This window comes from Lepus europaeus, chromosome 8 (assembly GCF_033115175.1).
Source record: "Lepus europaeus isolate LE1 chromosome 8, mLepTim1.pri, whole genome shotgun sequence".
In the NCBI taxonomy this organism is placed as follows: Eukaryota; Metazoa; Chordata; class Mammalia; order Lagomorpha; family Leporidae; genus Lepus; species Lepus europaeus.
The window spans coordinates 64,741,127-64,759,149 of record NC_084834.1 but is presented as its reverse complement, the minus strand read 5'-3'; the positions used below and the strand labels follow the sequence as shown (position 1 = coordinate 64,759,149).

General features: G+C 38.2%; 1 protein-coding gene across 7 annotated transcripts in view; it reads right to left on the bottom strand.

The window, feature by feature from the left end:
• Positions 1-18,023, bottom strand: part of ZGRF1 (zinc finger GRF-type containing 1) — a 105,783-nt gene that overhangs the window by 87,395 nt on the left and 365 nt on the right. For 4 of the 7 annotated variants that reach the window (XM_062199713.1, XM_062199719.1, XM_062199718.1 and 1 more), the window contains exons 1-6: positions 17,818-17,889; positions 14,113-14,192; positions 12,283-12,363; positions 9,144-9,203; positions 8,315-8,500; positions 4,780-7,006 (exon numbers count right to left, since the gene is read on the bottom strand). In XM_062199713.1, the coding sequence (XP_062055697.1) occupies positions 4,780-7,006; positions 8,315-8,500; positions 9,144-9,203; positions 12,283-12,363; positions 14,113-14,133 (2,575 nt within the window). In that variant the 5' untranslated portion in view covers positions 14,134-14,192; positions 17,818-17,889. Of the gene's footprint in view, positions 1-4,779; positions 7,007-8,314; positions 8,501-9,143; positions 9,204-12,282; positions 12,364-14,112; positions 14,193-17,581; positions 17,609-17,817; positions 17,890-17,933; positions 17,979-18,023 lie in introns of those variants that run through there. The other 3 variants (XM_062199714.1, XM_062199716.1, XM_062199715.1) reach the window with 3 other exon arrangements.

Here is an 18,023-nt window from a genome sequence, read left to right as displayed (position 1 = left end):
ATTTATAATACAGTTGATAATCATTACTCATGGATTCTGCCTATTCCATAAAATTTGTAAACCCAAAATCAATGCTTATAGTGATTTTCTGGTCCTTTGCAGACATGCATGGAGCAGCAAAAAAGTACGTACACACTCCCAACAAGGCAATTTCCTGCCTTCCTACTTCAGCTTATATTGTAAACAAGTATCTTTTGGGGGGTCTATTTTTCATATCTTTGTACTTTCTGTTAGTGAATTTCACTATTTAAGATGTCTCTTATAAATAGGGCTGTCTAGCATTCCTCATAAATAGGGTTTCCTAGTGCAAGAAGTCTACATGTTCATAGAGAAAATACATGTATTAGGAAGGTTGTAGTCAGACATAAGTTATAGTGTTGACATTCTGAGTTCAATGATAATAAAAAGAAATATATAAAAAGGTGTGTTTACAGAGAAACACACATAAAACAAAGGTATATATTGATGAGCTAATAAAAATATTCTGACCAGAGGCTTTTAAGAACCTAATCCTGTATTTCTCCTGGAAGCAACTGTTCAATATTTGTTAATACAGAATTTGCTATGACTTCACAGCATATAACTGCCAAAAATAATGAGAATCAACTATAATTCTCCATTACAATTTGATAGAAATAAGTAGTTTCTTAAAACTAAATTCTAGGGGCTGGTGCTGTGGTGTAGCAGGTAAAGCTGCCACTTGCAGTGCCAGCATCCCATATGGGTGCCGATTCTAGTCCTGGCTGCTCCACTTCCAATCCAGCTCTGCTATGACCTGGAAAAGCAGTAGAAAATAGTCCAAGTCCTTGGGCCCCTGCACCCACGTGGGAGACGACGAAGAAGCTCCTGGCTCCTGGCTTCATCGGTGCAGCTCCAGCCATTGTGGTCAATTGGGGAGTGAACCAGTGGATGGAAGACCTCTCTCTCGCTCTCTATCTCTGTGTAACTTTGACTTTCAAATAAATAAATAAATCTTTTTAAAAATAAAAACTAAATTCTATGATTCTTAAATCATTGTATTATAAATTTAAATTCATATAATTATATCTACCCATACTTTTCATTATTTTGCTTGTAGAAAATTAACAATTATCATCTAACAACTACTTTCACACATTTTAGTATAATTTATTGATATTTTTCCCAAGAATCACTTGAGATATTCAAATAAGCATTCAATTTTAACTTCTTTTTTTTTTTTTTTTTGACAGGCAGAGTGGATAGTGAGAGAGAGAGACAGAGAGAAACGTCTTCCTTTTTGCCATTGGTTCACCCTCCAATGGCTGCCGCGGCCAGCGCATCACGCTGATCCGAAGACAGGAGCCAAGTGCTTCTCCTGGTCTCCCACGCGGGTGCAGGGCCCAAGGACTTGGGCCATCCTCCACTGCCTTCCCGGGCCATAGCAGAGAGCTGGCCTGGAAGAGGGGCAATCGGGATAGAATCCGGCGCCCCAACCGGGACTAGAACCTTGTGTGCCGGCGCTGCAAGGCGGAGGATTAGCCTGTTAAGCCACGGCACCGGCCATCAATTTTAACTTCTCTTTGAGAGTATCATAGTTTATCATTCTGTATATTCATACGTATACATTATTTACTATAATTTTTTTTTTTTTTTTTTTTGGACAGGCAGAGTGGATAGAGAGAGAGAAAGGTCTTCCTTTTTGCCGTTGGTTCACCCTCCAAAGGCCGCTGCGGCCGGCGCATCTCGCTGATCCGAAGCCAGGAGCCAGGTGCTTCTCCTGGTCTCCCATGCAGGTGCAGGGCCCAAGGACTTGGGCCATCCTCCACTGCACTCCTGGGCCATAGCAGAGAGCTGGCCTGGAAGAGGGGCAACTGGGATAGAATCCGGCGCCCCAACAGGGACTAGAACCCGGTGTGCCGGCACCGCAAGGCAGAGGATTAGCCTGTTAAGCCACAGCGCCGGCCTACTATAATATCCTTAAACAGATAATGCTGTTAGCAATATAAGTCAAAAGACCAATGACATCCTGAAAGAACACATTTCCAACATATGCCATAAAGAACTCCTAATACATATCATAAAGAATACCTGCAAATCAAAATAAATAAATAAAACGACCAAAACCATTAAAAGCTGAGCAAAAGGTTAGAATAAAAATACATACAGGGGCCAGTGCTCTGAAGAAGCGGGTAAAGCCACTGCCTGCAGCTGCGGCATCCCACATGGGCACTGGTTTGAGAACCAGCTGTTCCACTTCAGATCTAGCTCTCTGGTATGCCTGTTAAAGCCGTGGAAGATGGCTGAAGTCCTTGGGCCCCTGTACCCACATGGGAGACCTAGGGGAAGGTCCTGGTTCCTGGCTTCAGAATGGCCCAGCTCCCACCATTGCAGCCATTTGCAGAGTGAATCAGAGGATGGAAAAATCTTCTGCCTCTGCCTCTCTCTGCATTCCAAGTAAATAAATCTTTAAAAAAAAATTAAAGATCTATGCATGATGTTTAAATATATTAAAAGATGCTCAATTTCTCATGTAATAGAAATAAAAATTTAGGGGCTGGCACTGTGGCATAGTGCATTAAGCCACATTAAGCCACAGCCTGCAGTGCTGGCATCCCATATGGGTGCCAGTTTAAGTCCCAGTTGCTCTGATTCCAATCTAATTCCCTTCTAATAAGCCTGGGAAAGCAGTGGAGACAGCCCAAGTATCTGGGCCCCTACACTCATGTGGGAGACCCAGAGGAGGCTCCTGGCTTCAGCCTAGTCCAGCCCCAGTCGTTGCAGCCATTTGGGGACTGAACCAATGGATGGAAGATCTCTCTCACTCTCTGTCTCTCCTTCTCTCTTTCTCTGTAACTTTGCCTTTCAAATAAATAAATCTTTTTTAAAAGAGAAAAGAAATAAAAATTTAAAATATACTGAAATGTTGTTTCTCAGCCATTAAGACTGGTCAAAAATTCATAAGCTTGGCAACACAGCATTGGCAAGATTATGGACAAACAGCCACTGTCATACATCATAGTAGGAGTGAGAAACAGTACAGTTTCCATAAGAAAAACTTTGAAGTTATCTAATAAAACTACAAATTTATTTACCCAGCAAACTTATTTCTAGAAATTTTTACTGAAGACACAGCTTCAACATGAAAACAAAAACAAAAACAATATACACAAGGATAATTCGTAAAGTTTTTGGATACAATTGAATATCCTTTATCCAAAACACTTGTTACCAGTAATGTTTCAGATTTCAGATGCTGAAATATTTGCATAGACTTTACCAGAAGAGCATCCCTAATCCAAAAATCCAAAATCTGAATCTAGATTTTGGAGTATTTTAGATCATGCATTTTTGGATTAGGGATGCTCCATCTGTATAGATACATAAGGCTACTTATTTTCATGTTATTTGTAAAAGTCAAATACTAGAAATAACATAAAATAATTTAGGGAATCTGGTTGAATAAATGATGGAACATCCACAGTGATATATTATACAGCTGAAAACAAACCAAATGAAGACTCTCATGAAATGATATGAAGTGATTCCCAAAATATATTATTAAGTGAAAAAAAAAAAATCAAGGTGCTGAAGAATCCATGGGTGGGATAGATATTTGGTACGGCTGTTAAGGGGACACTTGGGATGCCTGCATCTCATACTGGAGTGCTTTGGTGTGAGTCCTGGCCTAGCTTCTAATTCCAGCTTCCTGTTAATGTGTATCTTGGAGGTCAGATGATGGCTCAAGTAGTTGGGTCTCTGTCACCCACATGGAAACCTGAATTAAGTTCCTAGCTCCTGGTTTCAGTCTGGCCCTGCCTTCTTGGCTGTTACAGCCATTTGGGAGATCTCTTTCTCTCTACCCTTTAAATAAAAATAAATACTTTAAAACATACATATATATATATGTGTGTGTGTGTGTGTGTATATCTTATGTTACATAAGGCAAAATAAGAATTTATATATTATTTATTTTTGCAAAAAGAAGTATGATACATAGTTCACCTAGAGTAGGTTGGGTAGGAAATACAAGAAATCTAAGTTTTTATAGAGCTTTGATTTTTTTTAACTCAGCTACTATTTTACATAGTCAAAAATAAAAATATATTAACAATTATGAACAAAAAGACCTCATCTAAAATATAAACAACAGACTTTGCTACACTTAAATCAAATGGTAATGTAACCATGCTAAAGTAACTCAAGTGATTTTTTAACTAGTACTCCAACTTTATACTCTCAACACAACCTAAAAATAAAAACTGCAAAGGACAGTAAAATTCACAAATCTATAAAATTTTTTCTTTGCTTTTGCAGTGATACTGGTGTGACAATTTGAAAACAATATGGTATGTACTGCAAACCTCAGGAAGGAAATATATTGGTATTGTTGAAAACCCAACAATATGAAGCAGAGTAAAGAGAGGAAGAACTGTGTAATATAGGACTGGAACTAGAGGTATCAATATCAACTCAGGATTTTCTGAAATCTTCTAGTACATATCCAAAAACGAATGATAAGAATGAATTATCAAACACACACACACACATATTCATTTATATGTGCCAATATATGCCTAAATACACAAAGAACAGTTCTGGAACGATAGACTAAAAAATTCTCAGGAGTGAGCTGAGGGACTATGGTGGAAAGGAGACTTATTTTTCACTATAGTATTTTCCATTAGAATTGATTTTACCTAGTTTGTGTACTAGTTATTTACATCCTGTATAATTCTTTAATGTAGCAGCCAAAGCCAAGTATCTTCTCATTATTTCAGCTATAAAGAGGACAGTGAAAAACAAACATGCCATTCTAACCTTCAGGACAGCAATCTGGCTCCTGTGTCTGCTGAGTTTCTTGCTGTTGAAGGACAGTATTTTTCTTTTTCAGTATTTCCAAGCTGTCTAAAGCTGTACTGTGTTCAGACAGTGACCTTAAAAGCAAAAAGTTATTTCCTAATCCAGAAAGTTCTGAAGAATTTCTAGGATTATTCCAGTATTGTTTGCTCTGTTTGGCAGTTTTGACTTCATTGTGATCATTTGGTAAATTTCTAAACTTTCCCAAATCTTCAGATTCAGGAATATATACTTTGGTGCCTGTGGAAACAGGATGCTTTTTATCTAGAGGGTAAAATAAAGAATTGGAATCTGGAGTATTTGCTTTATCAAGCTCAGTACTTCCAGAGTGTTTCTGATTGGTATATAATAGTTGCATATTGTCATTGCTAGAGGTTGATGGTAAAACCTGATCATTTTTGTCTAAGTCACTTCCTAATATAGAAGGTTGAGGCTGGACACCTTCTGAAAATGAACTATTGTTTTCAGGAGTCTGATTAGTGATTATATTTGGATCTTTAGATTTATTTGGCAGTGAAGGGAAATCATAGCTAATTCTGACTTTTTGGAGATATTTATTAGCATCTTCTTTAAAATAAACACCATCAGTCCACTCTAAAGATGGGTCAAAATTGCTTACTATGTCACGGTACTCTTCCTCTATTTTTTCCCCATTATTTTCAGCTTTGCAAGGTCCTATGTCAAAACCCACACAAGTTTTATCACAAAACTGTGATGGCAGAATCTCTTTAATAGGCAATGTTTCTGTAGGTTTGCCACTAATAGATGTTAAAAATGGCAAATGTTCACTACCTGTATCCTGATGGCTTATATCCTTACATCTTTTCTGAACACATGAATTACTATCATTATCCAAAATTTCTTTTATTCCATTTTCTGAATTCTGGGAAGTTTTGTCACTTTCTTGTGATTCATCCTCAGTGTCACTGGCCTCAAAATGGTTCAGATTAAAAGTTATCTCCAGAAATGGTTGTGTTACATTATCTATAGATTCATGCATACTATTAAGATCTTCGCTGTCAGTATGACTTTTAGAAAACATGTCTGTAATGTCATCAGAGATCCTAGGATTGCTAGTAAGAGAAGATTCAATTTGTGGATGTTCTGATTCGGACAGAGACAAAACTGGTTGTTTAAACTCTTTTTCTGGTGTCCCATAGGCATTAACCACCTGAGAATTTTCTGTAACACGAATAGATTCTTTGATGTATACCTTGTTATTCTGATTAACAGGCATTTTATTAGCTTCTAGAATGTCAAATTCAGATAATAAATCATCATTTTCTGCTCTGCTACAAGTAACTGGTAAGCTGCTGCTTTCACAGAATGAAGGAATTTCAAATTTTACTTCCTGATTCCAGGATTGATCATTATTTGTTCCTGTCTTATCTTCATCATGCTTTTTACTCTTTTCAGTATATGTCTCAAAGAATTTTACTTCTTTTTGTACCAAAGGGTCTTTCACATCCAAATTTCTATCATCTTCCTGAGCCTTGGGTTTCCTTTCTATATAATTTCCATCCATCACAGAAGAATGTACAGGTGAATTCTGTACAGACAAATACATAGCCCATCGACTTTCATTTCTCATAGCATTTTCTAATTGGTGCTGGGGGTCTAAACTTCCTTTGCTCTTCTTCATCTCAGCATACTCTTCCTGCATAATTAAGCTCTTCGGTTTAGCAGGAACTTGTAAACATCCTTGTGGCTGTACCTGAGGAAAATGTTCTGTAGCCTCAGAATTGAGTTCTTTATACCTACTAGTAGACTTGGACTTCAGAAGAGCTAGTATCTGCGCTTTGCTTCTGATGGTTTGTGAAACTCCTGAACAGTGAGATGTCAAACTATCTCTTTTCATGGGCTCACTGGTGAGTGAAGAGGCTGAATGCTTACTTTCAGAGCAAAAATAATTTTCTTCACATGGCATTTCTGTGTTCATCTTAAAGAATGGAGCGGAGTCAACTGAGGAAATGCCATTTCTCTCTGTGTTCTTATAAGGGACAGTGTTCTCAAGGTTTGTTGGCATAGTGTTTATATCTTTCTTGCCAACAGAAGAAAACAAAGGTGGTGCGCTGTAAGATGGAAGTACAAAAAGAGGATCAGGTCTCTTAGTCTCAGGTAACACTGGTGACTCTTCATTTTCTGTAATAACCATTTTCTTGGGAACCTGACGTGGTACTTGAAAACCCTACAAATATTAAAATAAATTAATTATTAGCTATATCATTGTCTTTAAGAAAATATGAAATAATTGGCTTCAGAAAAATAATGAGGGCAGTGTTGTCACACAACAAGTTAGGTGGCCACTTGTGATGCCCTCCCTCATCCCTTACTTGGAGTACTGGTTCAAATCCCAGCTACTCCACTTCTGATTCAACTCTGCTAATATGCCTTGGACATGTGGAAGCCTAAATGGAGTTTCTGGCTCCTGGCTTAGGCCTGGCCAAATCCCAGCTGTTGTAGTTATTTGGGGAGTAAACCCAGCAAACAGAAGATCTCTCTCCCTCTCTCTGTCACTCTGCCTTTCAAATAAATAAGTCTTAAAAAGAAAACAGAAAGGAAAAATAAGGACTGCATATGCTTTACTTAAGGCAAAATAATAATTTAAGATTTAAAATCTGCTTGGACCTGTACAATAGCTTAAGTTACTGCTTGGCATGCCCACATCCCATAAGGAAGTGCCTGATTCAAGTTCCAGACACTCTGCTTCCAATCCAGCTCCCAACCAGGGCATATCCTGGGAGGCAGCAGATAACAGCTCAAATAATTGGGTCCTTACAACCTGAATGAGACCTGAATGGAGTTCTAGGCTCCTAGCTTCAGCCTGGCTCAATTCTGGCTGTTATATGCATTTGGGAGTGAACCAGTGATGGAAGATCTCTCTCTATGTCTCTCTCTATCTGCCTCTATGCCTTTAAAATGAGAACAGAAATTTTAAAACAATTTAAAGTTTGTAAGCCGGCGCCGTGGCTCACTAGGCTAATCTTCCACCTTGCGGCGCCGGCACACTGGGTTCTAGTCCCGGTCGGGGCACCAATCCTGTCCCGGATGCCCCTCTTCCAAGCCAGCTCTCTGCTGTGGCCAGGGAGTACAGTGGAGGATGGCCCAAGTGCTTGGGCCCTGCACCCCATGGGAGACCAGGAGAAGCACCTGGCTCCTGCCATCGGATCAGCGCGGTGCGCCGGCAGCAGCGCGCCTACCGTGGCGGCCATTGGAGGGTGAACCAATGGCAAAAGGAAGACCTTTCTCTCTATCTCTCTCTCCTCTCTCTCACTGTCCACTCTGCCTGTCAAAAATAAAAATAAAAAAAAATAAAAAATAAAAAAACTAAAATGTAAACATCAATTTGAAGTGAGATTTTTCTAACTAGGTTTTATTTCCTCCCTACTTGAGTATATGAAGAAATACCATTTTAATGACAGCTTCAAAATTCACTATGTTTTAAATCAGTTTAATAAATACATATTGATGAATTATTTTCCACAGAGAAACTTACAGTAAATTTCCGTTTTAAACCAGCAGGCTGACATCCAAGAGACCTGCCAGAGGATATAAACCTTCTTGAATTTAACTCTGGTGTTTCTTTAACAACATCCTCTTTAATAGCTTTGCTTCCAGAAACTTTAACCTCCTCAACTGTGATTAAGTATCGATCACTTTCTAGGTCATCTCCAGGTTTCACCTAAATTTTAAAGAGTAAATGTCAAAATTCTATACATCTAATAATTTAATCATCTGTGTGTTCTAGTAAGCTCACTAAGCACTAAGCAAGATATATTAGATATTCAATAAGTAGCTGCTGAATGAATCAATAACTAAAGTATTATTATGTATAAGCATTAAAAAAAGACAGTAATATAGTTTTAAAAATTCACTAACTTGTTCACTGAACAATATATACTGGGGACTTTCATGAGGCCCTTTATTACATACTGGGAACACAAAGACAAGGACAGAAAAAAAGTTCCCTCTCAAGGAATTCATTTAGACTCCATGCAACTAAATATAATTTTTTAAAACTTAGAGCTATTAATTATCAATTATCAAGCTTCATAAGTGAACATAAACTACATATTCAGTTGTCACAAATTAAACTTCATTATAAATTATTAGTTAAATAACTATATTTTAAACACTTAAATGAACAAATATACTACTGCCTCTGACTACAGAATAAAAAGAATTATTAATAAAAGTATTAATTATTAAATTATTAACCTACCAGATATAACCATTAGTATTAGCTCCATGACTTAACTGTTAACACATTCATAAAAGAAGTATTCTCTTTAAACAGTAGCTTAAAAGTAAACACATTAAAATACCTCAAGGCACTTAAGAAATAAACTGTCCAAACATGTTCCTTTGTCATCATATAAAATTGCCTGTATCAAAATAAAATAAATGTTAAAAACAATATAACTTTGCTTTTCTTAAACATCTTCAAAAGAAAATAAAAAATTGCTCTATAAGCAAATTATGTGATAAAACGATCACCCACTTTGTTTAACCTGGATTTTAAATGCTTATTATGCATTTATTTAGTCTATGCAAGAATGTGAAGGCATACACATAAGAAAGTCAATAATTTAATTCTCACCATAAGGGAAGGAATTGCATCACAGAGGACAAACAGCAGACAAGATCTGTTGTAATGGTATGGTGTAGAGGACCAGGGACATGATGACTAGTGCTTGAAATAAGGTATTGGCATTGGAGATAAGACATTATTTACAAATATAATGAATTAAACTTGTTAAATGTGAGGCATAAGGAAGCAAAAGGAAGCCAAGATGATTCTCATTTTCCAGCTTTCTCTTTCTGTCTCTAGCTATTTTTCATAACAATTTCACCATCAGCCCTTTTAATATTAATGCTTCCATCACTTTGGAAAACAGTTTGGCAGTTCCTTAAAAATATTAAACATAATGTTACCACGGACACAGAGATTTCAGCCCTATGTATATAGTCAAGAGAAGTAAAGACATATGTATATACAAAAACTTGCACATAAATGATGATAGCAGCATTATTTATAAAGCCAAAATGTAGAAACAACCCAAATGTACATTAACTAATGAAAAGAGAAATAAAAAGTGATACAGCACACGCATACAATGGACACTATTCAGCAATAAAAAGGAATAATAAAGTATTGATATATGCTTCAATATGAATGAACATTGAAAACATTATGCTACCTAAGAATCATATATAAAAGACTCCATATTACATAATTTATATCATGTGAAATGTCCAAAAAAGGTAAATCTATAGAGATAGTAAATAGGTTTATGTTTTCTTAGGGCTAGGGGCTGGGTACTGAGCAGTAACTGCTAGTGCGTATAGGATTTCTATTTGAGGTGTCAAAAAATGTTCAAAATTTAGATTGCTTTAACGGTTGCAAAATTGATTAAAATAAAAACCACCAAATAGGTTAGCTGAAAAGTATATATATTATATCTCAATAAAGCTATTTTAAAAATTTTTTAAATTTCCAAGAGCTGTATTCTTGTTCCTCTAGTCTTTTCATCCTATACTCCCTACTTGAATAATACCATTCTCACAAACCAGATCACACTATGGTTTGGCTCAAATCATTCCAAGGTCTCCACAGCTTCCTAAGAATAAGAACAGAAATCCTTATAATAGGCAATAGGGTTTATCTAATCTCCCTCATCTCCATTCTCCCTTTGCTCACTCAATTTCAATGGCATTGATCTCCTTACTATTTGCCTTACCCAATAGACGTACATATTCATTTAATTTTCTAGTCTCTCTCATGTGGTTTCTCCAAAGTAAAGGGTTTAACAGTTTGGATCCCTGCTGCACTCTCTTAGAATATTAGGCATCTCATACACTCACAACATATTTGTTAAATAAATGAACCCACTCCACTAACTTCTAATGCCATCTAAACGCAAAAGGCTTCCAATCTATAATGGTACAGCAGAACTCTTTCCTGAGCTCTGGGGCCTTAATACCAAGTAACTTGACTGTTTCTGTAATATCTCAAATATAATATGTTCAAAATGGAATTCAAGGGGCCAGTGCTATGGCATAGTAGAGCCGCCGTTTGCAGTGCCAGCATCCCATACAGGTACCGGTTCAAGTCTCGGCTGCTACATTTCCAATCCAGCTCTCTGCTACGGCCTGAGAAAGCAGTAGAAGATGGCTCAAGGCCTTGGGCCCCTGCACCTGTGTGGGAGACCTGGAAGAAGCTCTTGCCTCCTAGCTTTGGATCAGTGCAGCTCCAGCCATTGTGGCCATTTGGGGAGTGAACAAGCTGATGGAAATCTCTCTCTTTCTGTCTCTGCCTCAGCCCCTCTGTAACTCTGCCTATGGAATTCAAATATCTTCATTGTTCCCCATAAATTTAATTTTCTTTTCGAGATATCTTGTCTCAGCACCGTAATCAAAATACAGAAATATGAAAGTCATTTTGGATTCTCCTCTCTTCTTCTATATCCAAGGTCTGAAGATTCTATACTATTTTCATAATTTCTCTCTAGTTATTGCTAATGTTGACTTGGTTAGATGCCCATAATTTTTTGTCTACATTATTCTATAGCATTTTTGCTGCCAAAGCAATCTTTCTAAAACACAAATATTACATCACTCTTCTGCTCATAATTCTTCACTGGCTCCTCAGGAAGAACACACAAAGTCCCTCATGATCTGGCTCCCTTCTACACCTTAGTAGCTTTAAATTCTACCATTTCCCAACATGGGCCCTTCATTCCAGCCCCATTTAATTGCTTTTGGTTCCTCGTATGATTCATTCTGCTAAATACATCCATGTTATTACGACTATGACATCATCTTCAGTTCCCTTCCTCCCAACTTACTAATTTTGTTTATAAAGTGAAGAATATTCATCTTTAAAGACTTTTCTAAACCAAGATCCAAAGCCAGGAGCTTCTTCCTATGGGATGCCGGCACTGCAGGCCGGGGCTACAGCACCGGGCACAATAAAGTTCTTTTTAAAAATTTGTAATATTAAGAAAAACAGTAGAATGGTTAGGACATATACTTTAGAGCCCAAAAGCCTAGGCTCAAGCATGACTCCTCCATTCTCTAGCTAAGAGACCCTTGAGTAAGCTACTTCATCTGATTATGCTTGTTTCATCATCAGAGAGATGAAAAGGGAGATGAAAACAATACCTAGCCAGTAGGACAGTTATGCTAAGTAAGCTAATACATTTGAAACATTATGCCTGGCACACTATAAGCATTTAACAATATAAGCTTTTTTAAAAAATCACAACAAACAAATGGTACTTATTGAAATTTCATAAAACACAAATTAACCAGTGTGATAGAATCATTTGAAAATATCTGTTTTCACAGCACATAGAAGTATGGACTTATCCAACATTTTACCATCTATAGAGTTTTTTTAATATTAAATTAAAAGACAAAAACCTCATTCTTAGACACCGAGGTCAACTATTTTGCACCTACTTTGTTTTTTAAGTGAGAGATCTTCAGAATTCCATCTTGCCACACCTTTGACTTCTTCATCTTTTGATGAGTATATAGGACCTTAATTTCAAGAGAACAAATGTAAAGAAATGCTGTTTACTTATATTCAAAGTTACTTTATACACTCTTCTTACATACAAAAAAAAAACATTTAAGGCATCTAACAATAAAAGAACATATAAACAGATATCATGACAATAATAACCAAACAAATAATAAAACTAAAAAATTGAGAAAAGTTGATATTTTCATGGGATTTCTGTTTAGCCCAGTGGTTAAGACACTGGTTAGGATGCCCCTGTCCCATGTTAGAGCACCTGGGTCTGATATCCAGCTCTGGCTCCTGACTGTAGCTTCCTGCTAATGCCTGGGAAGCAGCAGAGATGGCTGAACAATTGGGTTCTTACCACTCACAGGAGACCTGGATTGAGTAATCAGCACCTGGCTTTAGCCCAAGCATAGATACTGTAGGCACTTAGGGAATGAAATAGTAGATGGCAACTCTGTCCGTCAACTAAAAACAAATGAAAAAAAATTTTTTTTAACTATTTTCAAGTGCTATTTGTCTTTTCACTGTCATTCCTTCAGGAGTACAGAATGCTGCTTCCCAGGGCTATATATGCCTTATAACAGAAATCAATTGCAAATTGAATGCAGAAACAGATATGAGAATCTAGTTGTCTTCTATGAAGTCAAATGATAAAAACTCACATAAAATGTATACCAGTGATACTCTCCTATGTTATATGCTATTATTTTTTAGAGAAACAGCTATTTTTCATTAATAGTACTTATATTCACTTGTAAAGAGTTATTATCAACATTTTTAAGTGAATTCACAAATATTTTTAAAATTTATGTTTTAACTTCTAATATGAAAATTATTGATATAAGATTTACATACAGAAGTTCTTTGGGGGCCTCAGTAATTTTGAGAGTACAAAAGGGTCCTGATACTAAACAGTTAGAGAACCACTGCTCTATAAGAGGCATAGTAGGCCTTCAAGAAACAGAAATTGGAGCTGGCATTGTATTGCAATGGGTTATGTCATTGCCGACAATGCAAACATCCCATATGAGCATGTTTTCAAGTCCTGAAGGCTTTACTTCCAATCCAGCTCCCTGCTAATGTCTCTAGTGGCAGTGGAAGATAACCCAAATGTTAGGGTTCCTGCCACCCAAATGGGAGATCTAGATGGGTTCCTGGCCCTTGCTTCAACTTAGCCTAGGCCTGACTGTTGTGGCCACTGGGTGAGTGAACATGCAGATGGAAGATCTCCTTCCTTCTCTCTCCCTCTTTCTCTCTCTCTCTCTCTCTCTCTGTTACTGCTTTTCAAATAAATAAATGAATCTTAAAAAGAAATTGTTTCCTGGTCTCAAGCTCCCAAAAAATTTGTTACAAGCAATAACAAATATGAATGGTAGGTAAGAGACCGAGTTGCCAGAAAAAACATAGCACAATTTTTGAGACATTCTTAATTTTAAAAAAGTATTCACTGTTTATCTGAAATCCAAATTTAACTAGGTTAACTTTGTTTTATTTTTTATTTAACTGTTTTATTTTATTTATTGTTTTATTTAACTTTGTTTATTTTTACCAAATCTGACAACTCTAGTAAGACATTTATGGAAAGAAAGGAAGGAAGGAGGGAACAAGAAAACAAAACAAGATCGGAGGGGAAGGAACAAAAAAAAAGAAAACAAAACAAGAGGAGAGGAGGGGAGAAAAAGGGAGAAGCGAGGAAAGGATTGGGGAAGAAAGGAGAGAGGGGAGGGAAGGGAAGAAACTGAAAATTGGTAGGGACTTACAATAAATTCTTGGCATTCCATTGTTTCTTCTGAATGTAAAACCAGTAGATAATCAGTGGTTATTCAATTATTTATGCTATCTAAAATAGAAAATGACAGAATATTTAACCCTGATGAGAATAAGTATCAAACATAATTCTTCCCTATAAACTCTTGATCAAAGACAATAATCAGAGTGCCCAGACTATTCTAACTACCAAGGGAAACAGATATGCAATCAGAGATGTATTTGTCATTAGGGACCCATTAAGAGTGATACCACACTATAGAAAAAGAACTCACCAAGTAAAGAAAAAACTAAGTAAAATACACAAACTAATGAACAGCCAGCAACATTTTTCCAAGTGCCATAACACATATTAGAAAACTGATTTTCCCCTCTACATGTTTGGTTCTTATAGCCAGAATTCAATTTTTTAAGGTTTCTAAATTGCTACAGCCACCACAAGATGGCCCCCTTGTGTTTTCAATTTTTCCATTTATAGTTATCCCTTGGTGCCCAATGAAGACTGATCCCCTCACAGCCTGAAGACACCAAAATATGCAGATTCTAAAGTCTCTTATATAACATGGGATGCTATTTGCCTGTAAGTCACATATGTCTTCTTATGTATTTCAAATCAATTTTAAATTACTTATAATACATATTGTAATATAAATGATATATAAATAACTGCTATATGATATTATTTAAGGAATAAAGAAAAAATAGAAAAGCCTATTAATGTTCAATACTGATACACTTTTTTTCTGAATAATTCCATCTTCAGGCAGTGAGGGGATCCTACGCCTACCTCATCTGCCTACCCCTTATCTCATCATCTCTCTACTCAGCAACTGGAGTGATCTCTGCCATAGGACAGGACCTAAACCAACAGAGGTTTTACCTTCCAGAGATTTAACTCTTATATCCTATAGCCCTCCTCTACAGCCCCCAGGAATTACTAGATGCCTAAGAATGCCAAAAAGATAAAAGAGAGGTCCAGAAAACACAACATTGATGCTTTTGGAGCATAATGTCCCCTGGAACTGAATTAATATTCTGGGTACAGAGATGAAAACACGTGGTGCAGACACAGTGCTTGACAGCTGGCAATTATTAATACTCATCTCTATAATAATATATGTCTTTTTTTTTAGTGCAACTATATACTAGACACAGGTAAAAATGCTTTAAATGCTTATAAGGTTACAATGTACATACTACCATTATGTACACTTTACAAGAGACTGAAGGTTTGGCATTTAGCACAGACATTAGGACACTACTTGGGACACTTACATCCCATTATTACAGTGGTCTGAGTTCAAGTCCTGGCTCTGTTTCCACTTCTAGCTCCTGCTAACACACACCCTGGGAATTAGCAGTGATGGTTCAAGTCCTTGGATTCCTGTCACTAAGACCCAGGCTTTCTTTTGGCCCAGTTCCAACTGTCATGGGCATTAGGAGAGTAAACCATGGGACAGAAGATGCGTCTGTTTCTTTTTTGAATAAAATGAAAATAAACTTTATAAAAGAAATTGAGGTACACAATAGTCAAATAACTTGCCCAATTTCAAAACTAAATAAATGGCAGACTCAGAATTTAAAGTCAAGTAGTCTAAACATTGGTGTGCATACTCACATAGTATTTATCTATTAATTATCTTCTACGTGTCAGGTGAGAATTGGACAATTTAGTTATCAGTTTCATAATCCTGAAGAGTATTATCATCACAATTTACAGGTTAGAAATCCAGTAATTAGGCCGGCGCCGTGGCTCAACAGGCTAATCCTCCGCCTTGCGGCGCCGGCACACCGGGTTCTAGTCCCGGTCGGGGCACCAATCCTGTCCCGGTTGCCCCTCTTCCAGGCCAGCTCTCTGCTGTGGCCAGGGAGTGCAGTGGAGCATGGCCCAAGTGTTTGGGCTCTGCACCCCAGGGGAGACCAGGATAAGCACCTGGCTCCTGCCATTGGAACAGCGCGGTGCGCCGGCCGCAGCGCGCTACCTCGGCGGCTATTGGAGGGTGAACCAACGGCAAAAGGAAGACCTTTCTCTCTGTCTCTCTCTCACTGTCCACTCTGCCTGTCAAAAAAAAAAAAAAAAAGAAATCCAGTAATTATGATTTTAGTATTACTTATGAACTATTTAGAAATTAAAGATAAATTCTCCTATTTTCTTACATTAGAGGTATTTCTGGGATTTATAATTTAAAAGGAACTGAGAAGGGTCAAACTCTCTAAGATGGCAAAAAGAGCCTTTGGGATTACACCTAAAAAAAACTAGGGCCAGTGTTGTGGCACAGCAGGTAAAGCTGCCATCTGCAATGCTGGCATCCCATAAGCGCTGGTTCCTGTCCAGGCTGCTCTACTTCCCATCCAGCTCCCTGCTAATGGCCTGGGTGCTTGGGCCCCCGCCACCAACACAGGAGACACAGAGGAAGCACCTGGCTCCTGACTTTGGCATTGCCTAGGTTGGAATCCTGTTTCCTCTTCCAATCCAGCTTCCTACAGGTGTACATCCTGGCAGGGAGTTCAAGTAATTGGGTCTTTTGCAACCCATGCAGGAGACAAAGATGGAGTTCCTGGCTTCCAGCTTTGGTTTGGTCCAGTCCTGGCCAACATCAGAGGATGGAAGATCGGTGTGTGTATGTCTTATCTTCCAAATAAAAAGATATTAAATTTTTTTCTTAGTGCTAATCTGTCAACATTTGTCAGACAATTCAAGTGGTGACCCACTTCCAAATCAGTGAAAGATTAATCAGCAAATAACTTTTTTAAATGATGTGGTGGATCCCAAATGTTCAGTGATAATTATATATGTACATACACACACAGATATATTATGGTGCTGTTGTATTACCTATGCAAAACTGGGTTTCTCAGTTTTTAAAAATGAGCCATTTTCCAGGGCTGTGGTACAGCACGTTAAAGCCCTGGTCTGCAGGACTGGCATCCCATATGAGTGGTGGCTAGAGTTCCTGCTGCTCCACTTCCGATCCAGCTCTCTGCTATGGTCTGGGAAAGCAGTAGAAAATGCCCAACTCCTTGAGGCCCTGCACTCGCATGGGAGACCCAGAAGAAGCTCCTGACTCCCGGCTTCGGATCAGCTCAGCTCTGGCTACTGCAGCCATTTGGGGAGTGAACCAAGTGGATGAAAGACTATCTCTGGCTCTAGATCTTTTTGCAACTCTGTCTTTCACATACATACAATAAAGCGTTTTTTTTAAAATGAGCCATTTTTCCTGTAAATTACAAGATGTTTCTGGTCCCCATGTTTTTGAACAAGCAGTATGTTTCAAACCTAAACTCCTAAACGGTTCAAACTTAAAAGTTTCAGAATACGAGCTCAACATCCTATTAGGAAACCAACCAGTACAAACAACCAAAGGAAATCCACACGTCATTTGCCAAGATCCTAATAAATCTGAGCCGGTGTTTCGAAGGACAAGAGATTGACTTTAGGGTCATGAAAACAAACAGCAATACCCCTCTGGTCCTCACGCGCAGGCGGCACTGCAAAGCCAAAGACATGAAGAGGAGACACCAATTACCACCGGCGGGCCGAGCAAGCTGCGCCTGCTACCGCCCCCATCACGGCCCCAAACAGCATTCTTCCCGGTCCGCTTCTGCGGAACGGACTCTTTGGGCCCCTAGCGCTAAATCGCTCAAGTCCCCTTCACTGTCCACCCTTCATTTCCCAGATACCCCGAAAGCCACTTCACCTCGTCCCACTGCACAAAATCCACTTTTCGAATTATTCCCGCGAAAATTAGTGACGTCATCAAACCGGGACCACACCGGATGAGGACCCAAACTGAGGCCGCCCACCCCGCCTCACCTAGAACCGCCATTTTTAACCCGCCAATCAAAATCTTCATTGGCTTCCAGCCGCCTCGGCAGGTCGCGCTCTCCGATGTCCCGCCCTCCC